This window comes from Peromyscus eremicus, chromosome 1 (assembly GCF_949786415.1).
Source record: "Peromyscus eremicus chromosome 1, PerEre_H2_v1, whole genome shotgun sequence".
In the NCBI taxonomy this organism is placed as follows: Eukaryota; Metazoa; Chordata; class Mammalia; order Rodentia; family Cricetidae; genus Peromyscus; species Peromyscus eremicus.
In genome coordinates this window covers 184,603,663-184,610,237 of record NC_081416.1, presented here as the reverse complement: position 1 = coordinate 184,610,237, position 6,575 = coordinate 184,603,663, and the positions used below count along the sequence as shown (strand labels likewise).

The 6,575-nt window shown below is 38.7% G+C and overlaps 1 protein-coding gene across 1 annotated transcript in view; it reads right to left on the bottom strand.

Annotated features, from left to right (window-relative positions):
• The window catches only part of LOC131903347 (vomeronasal type-2 receptor 116-like), a 29,244-nt gene continuing 22,669 nt past the window's right edge, over positions 1-6,575 (bottom strand). Inside the window, exons 5-6 of the mRNA XM_059253881.1 lie at positions 4,638-4,761; positions 1-905 (exon numbers count right to left, since the gene is read on the bottom strand). Coding sequence (XP_059109864.1) covers positions 1-905; positions 4,638-4,761 — 1,029 coding nt within the window. The remainder of the gene's footprint in view (positions 906-4,637; positions 4,762-6,575) is intronic.

The following is a 6,575-nucleotide window of genomic DNA, read 5'->3' as shown; positions in this document are numbered from 1 at the left end:
TCAGGGAGATGTTTTATCCCTTATCTTTTCAAGAGAATTTCTCTCGGGTTTAAACAAAATTATGTAGCACTTGGGGATAAAGATGCATCCCAGCAAGCCTGCACTTGAGGACAAAATGGAGAAGACCTCCACTACCACCATGACCTTGCCCCTAGTGCTGTGGTAGACAGGGAGAAAGGTGACCCACACACTGCAGAACAACAGCATGCTGAAGGTAAGCAACTTGGCTTCATTGAATTTGTCAGGGAGATTCCTGGCCAAGAAAGCCACAATGAAGCTCCCAAAGGCAAGAGAGCCATGGTATCCCAAGACACAGTAGAATACAGTAACTGAGCCCTTGTCACACACAATGATGATTTGGCCATGCACAGAGTATGCATCAATGTTAATAGAGGGGGGAGAAACTCGCAGCCAGATTGCACAGAGAATAATTTGGATGAGGGTACAGATGGCAATGATATAGTTGGGTGCCCTTGAAATCATGAAGAACCTCATCCTTCTTCCAGGGGCTGTAACTGTGAAGGCCAGCAGCACAGTCACTGTTTTGGCCAACACAGTGGAAACAGCCACAGTGAATACAACTCCAAATGTGATTTGCTGCATTACACAGGTAGCTGAGTTGGGTTGGCCAATGAAGAGCAAAGGGCACAAGAAACAAAACATGAGTGAGATAAGCAATATGTAACTAAGATTCCGGTTATTGGCCTTCACAATGGGAGTTTCATGGTGCTTAACAAAGATCCCAAGAGCAAGAACTGTGAATGCAGAGAACCACAAGGCCATTAAGGCAAGAGCTATTCCCAAGGGATCTTCATAGTTCAGAAAGATCACGGCTTTGTGAATGCACTGGTCCTGCTCTCTGTTGGCGTACTGGTCCTCTGGACACCTCACACATTTATCCACATCTGATGGAGAGAGAAAAGTATGATTAGTGCAGATTCAGCCATTATTGATAGGATATTTCAATTAAGTGTTTTGAACAAATATTGCAATATCTGCATTTGTTTCTGAGGATGTAGTTGATGGACATTGCTGCATAGCAATGCTTCCTTTCCAAAATACATATTCATTGTCTTTATGAGGAATGAAATGAAATAATCATTATGTTTTCTATTTGACATTGTGTCAATGATGCCATTTCCTATATTATTTTAAGTACATTCTGAATACTATGATGAAAGGACTTAAACTGGTGAATTGACAGAGGGTAAAATCATTAAGCATTATTTTGCACAGAGTTTATTTTAAAGTATCAGATCCCACGGTTGTAGTGCCTCGTGATATCTTTCTGTCTGTTTTATGCCTGCTGTTCCTGTAATTGATGGAGACCATGTTTGCTATTTGGACATGTCCTGTGATGTGCTTTCTACTTTCAAATTACCGGCCCAAACCCATTGACATAGAAGAAATACTAAACACGGTCAGTAGGGACCCTTGGAGACGGCACAAGTCAAAACCAAGTTCTCAATGCAAAGTATATTTATTGGCACCAGAGGACTATTGCGGGATGACTCATCCCTAAAGGGCTTGAGAGCCAGACAGCCCAAACAAGTAAAAAAGATACTTTCTGAGAGCCAGCCTGGGTCTGCTTAAGGGTCTTAGCAACAGCAGCTGAAACATGATCTGGAGATGACCTGGACCAATGAGAGGCAGCCATGTCACACCAGCAGATGCATATTCATCAGACCTCCCCGCAGGAAGGGGTGGAGGGTATATAAGGCTTGCCTCTTCCTGAATAAACTGAGCTTGTTGTTTCCACATTCTCTGGAGTCTATGTGGTTTGACTCTGCAGCTACTTGGCCCCCTCCCACAAAGGGAACAACAGCAAGGATCCTGCTACAGACAATGGCCAGGAAATCGGAGGCAAAATCAAGAGACAGAGAATGAAGGAGAAGGGTAAAGCAACAAGAGAGTTGGGGAAGGGTTTTAGGACAGGGAGGACAAAGAACTGCCTCTGAGTAGAGAGGACAGAGATGTGGCCTTTAGGAAAATGCCAGTTTATGAAGGAAAAATGGGAAACCCATGTTAGGATGAACTGTTTAATTTTGATTGGACACGTTAATTGGAAGAGCCACAAGGGAGTTATTACTAGTTTAAGTTCAAAACTTTGATAGCTTGACCTTGATAGCCTCAGGAGGAGAAAGTGGCCAAATAAGGGAATAGACACTGGTGGCTAGCTTTAGGAATGTAGCCTCAGTTAGGGTTTCAATTGCTGTAAAGAAAAACATAACCACAGTAGTTCTTATGAAATTAAACATTTAAATGAGTGACTTAGAGTTCAGAGGCTCAGTCCATTATCATAATGGTGGGCCTTGTTGCCATTCAGGCAGACATGGTGCTAGAGAAGAAGCTGAACATTTTACATCTTTTGATCCATCGGTAACATAAAGTAAGTTGTCTCATTGTGTATGGCTTAAGCATTTAAGTGGCCTTGAAGTCTGCATCCACAGTAACACACTTCCTCCAATAAGACTACACCTTCTCCAACAAGACCACATCCTCTGATGGGGCCAATTTCATTCAAACTATCATTGGAATCTAATGGATTTTATCAAGGCAAAGGGAATGGGGGAGAAGGGCAGGACTTGTTGTAGTCATATTTGCCATAATCAGCCTCACTAGAGTCCCTTCAGGATCAGTAAGTTGTGTGTGTGTTTGTTTATGTGTATGTTTGTGTACATGTAAAAATAACAACAGAGCTCAAATATGAGAGTGGTTGTGCTTATATGAGGAAAATAGGAGGATGAGAATAAGAGAAGGATGTTACATAAATATAATTTTTATGTTTTAAAATACAAAAGTTAAATAAATCAAATAAATATGTCCTCAGTTGTATCCCAATCTGGCATTAGGAATGCTTTATCCCTGAGTCTTATTCATAAGAAGCAGTAACAATATCCTGAAGGTAGAATCCTCTGTACATACTTATCATTTAAATGAGCTACCTCTTGATTCCACCATCTTTGGGAATAGACAACCACTTTCCTCCTTTACTAATATCCATCTATATGAGTCTCAGTTTATGTTAGTGTACTCAAGTGTGAAGTAGATACTGATACAATACCACGAACGCAATAAAAGAAGAAAATTCAAGCAAGAACGATAGCACAGAAGGTTTGTTGTGAGGAATAGTACCCCATCCATAAATTGTAATCTCCACCAAGGAAAGTTTATGAAATGAGGCTACACTTGCTTTGAATCATTGGATAATTGAATAGAATGATGGTATGCTTCTAGATTTCAAGTCTTTTTATCTAGAACAATGCATGTATGGACCCATGTATTTAGTTAATTTGTTTAGTGGAATGGAAAGTTGTCTCAGTTGTGAGGAAAAATGTACTACTCTTGCAGAAGAGTTGTATTCAGTTCCAAGAACCCATCTTGGGTTTCTCACAAGTGGATGTAACTCTAACTACAGGGGCCTTGGTTGCTTCTCACATGCAACTGCAATTGTGTACATATAACCACATACATATAAACATAATTAAAGAAATGATAAAAATATTTTTTGGTTAATTGTTGTACTTATTGTTGTAATACCCTTTACTCTTATATGTTTTTATATTTTAAACAGTTTCATTACAGTTTGTGTAATTAAATTGGAGTATGTTGTATGTGTGGGATGCACAGAGATCAGAACACGACCTCTAGGGGTTGGAAAATTCTTCCTACTATATGAGCCCTAGGGATGAATTCATCAGCAGATATAGTAGCAAGAGATTTGATTTCTGAATCATCTTAATGGCCATAAGTGTCCTTTAAGGTCGTTCATTATATAGGATGACAGGCAATATGAGAGAAAGCCTATGTATCTGCCATTTTTCTGTAACCAACTCTGAACAAATAATCATTTAAATCACATGAGCTGTGTAGGTGACAACACCATTTGAATAACTGTGGCTAGTTGCTTTCATACAAAATCATTTTAATCTCCTACTTTTTGACATTATTAACTGTGTGCTGTATATAAACAAATTGACTACAGGACTCAATACTTCTACATTATGTGCCAACACTTATCCACAATTCCCTAGATTTCAAATCACCTTGAACCTTTGAAAAGGGGAGCTCTCTGGATATTGCTTGAAATCTTCTTTATCATATATCATCTTATAATTTTACAAGCAATTATTTCCACTCTTCATTAATCTTACAGAGGACTTAGATTTGGTTTCTAGTACCCACATAAAAGTGTTCAATGGATCTGATACCCTAGTCTTTTCTCCATTGATTTCCTGCATGTACATGGTAGCTATAAACTTATGTAAGGTCACATACAGATATGGAAATAGAAAAAAAAATAAATATTTATGACTGGAATCTAATCTACATGTAGTTCCAGGGAAGATTTTTCACTAGTTAAGACATTGTATAGAATTCTCTCATTTAATAGTTTGATTATGAAATATTTCTTTGAGAATGTCACTTACAATGGATTTTCAATGATTCAAAGATGTATGTCATAGCATAACATGTTATTTAAAGTGACATTGTTAATGATCATAGTCCCATAAAAACTAACTGGAGAAAGTGATATGGTTTATTTTTACAGATGTCTTTTAGAACCTTTGATTATCCCAATGTGTTTGGGAGAAGATGATCTATGTGAAGGATTTATCTCAGCAGCAAACACTCACTTGTCTCATTAGAAACTTCATTTTCTGGACAGGGGATGCAATCAAAACAGCAGGCTGCAATTCCCTCCTGCAAGAATTTTCTGAATCCAGGACCACAATCAGCACTGCACACAGAGGGTGGCATCTGAGGAAAATCAGACATATGCTGCTATCAGGAGTTTTACCAACGCCTTCCATAATTACATTAGCATGCTAAAATATTGATAAGCTTATTTTACGTACACCAAATGAGTGACCACATTAAACTTAGTATGTTTTATAATGCCCAACAAGCAAATGTATGAAAACAATCTGATGTAAAGTTGAGTAGCTTCCCAATCTTAGAAAATTAGGAATAAAAAAGGGTTGTTTGCTGTGGGCAAACACCACAGAGTGCAAACTGATTTTTCTAGTTAATTTTCATTACGTTGACAGAAAGACCATTGAAAAGTTAGAGAAAACTCTAACTAAAATATTTCTCTCCAAGGAACTAGCTGCAGTCATATTATTTATGCATTTTATTAATGGGTAATTGATGTAGGAGTTCCCAGTCCACTGTGGACAGTGCTGTCTCTATGCAGGGCTATTTGAGAGATCAAGCAGAGCAAGCCAGTAAGCAGTGTTCCTTCAGAGTTTAGTTGCAGTCTCCAGATTTCTACTTTGTCTTCCCTTTACTGTAACCCATGAACCCAATCAACCCTTCCTCCTCAGTTTGCTGATGGTCAGTGTTTAATCACAGCAACAGTACAGCAAGCTAGGATAAATGAATATCAGAAAGATGGGAAATATCTCTTCAAATCTCTAATAGAAACAAGAACTACAATAAATGCCACTGCAAAGCATGACAAACAAATTGTAAAGAGAAAAACAGCTAAATGCACAGAGCCTGGTGCATTTGTGGTGAAGAAGTGTTGGATTGATATGCATGGAGCTTCAGGTGGAATGTTTCCTGAGGTCATAGTGTCTTACAAAGGCTGCAAATATTTGGGGAACTGGAATAAAAGTTAGATAGTTTAAGTTAATTAAGGGATTTCTTTAAGTTTAAATACAAAAACTTTGTATAATCAAAACCTGGTGATAGCAATCTATATACTGTTTTAGACAGCTGCTGATTGTTACATACTCACTTTGCATCCTTTGTACAATACTGAGTTGTATCAAAATCACATGGCCTCTATCTCTTTCTACACAATATGATTATATACAAATATTCCTTTTTGTTGTGGTTTTCTTGAAACAGGGTCTCACAATGTATTGCTGGTATACCTCGACTACATATATAGAGTAGGTTAACTTAGATGACACAGAGATCTGCCTCTCCTGCCTCCTGAATGCTGGGTTTAAAGGTGTATGCTACCACTGGGCACATTTCTTCCCTTATGTCTGTATTTCATGTTTACCATTTCTTCTTGTACATGCTAAGATTAAGGGCAATTTTCAAGAGGAGTGGAGAAAATGTATATCCTTCTCCAATTTCTTTTTTAAGAAATTATTTATTTTACTTACCAACCACAATTGCCTCTCCCTCCATTCACCCTGTTCCCTCTCCACACCTCCTTTCTTCTACCCTATCTACTCCTCAGAAAGGGTAAGGCCTCCCACAGGAGTCAACAACGAATGGCATACCAAGTTGAGGCAGGACAAATTTCTTCCCCCCTGCATCAAGGCTGAGCAATTAATCCCACCATAGGGTATAGTTTCCAAATCCTTCTCGTGTACCAGGGACAGATCTTGGTCCCACTGCAAGGGCTGCAAACAGACTCAGCAATATAATTATCATTATATTAACATTCAAGGGGCTTAGGTAGATACCATGGAGGCCCCCTAGCTGTAGGTTTAGAGACCCTAAGCTCCTACTACTTGGGTCAGCTTTCTCTGTGTTTTGCCCTGTCATTATCTTGACCCCACTTGCTGAAATAATACCTCTACCTCTATTCAACTAGACTGCCAGAGCTTGGC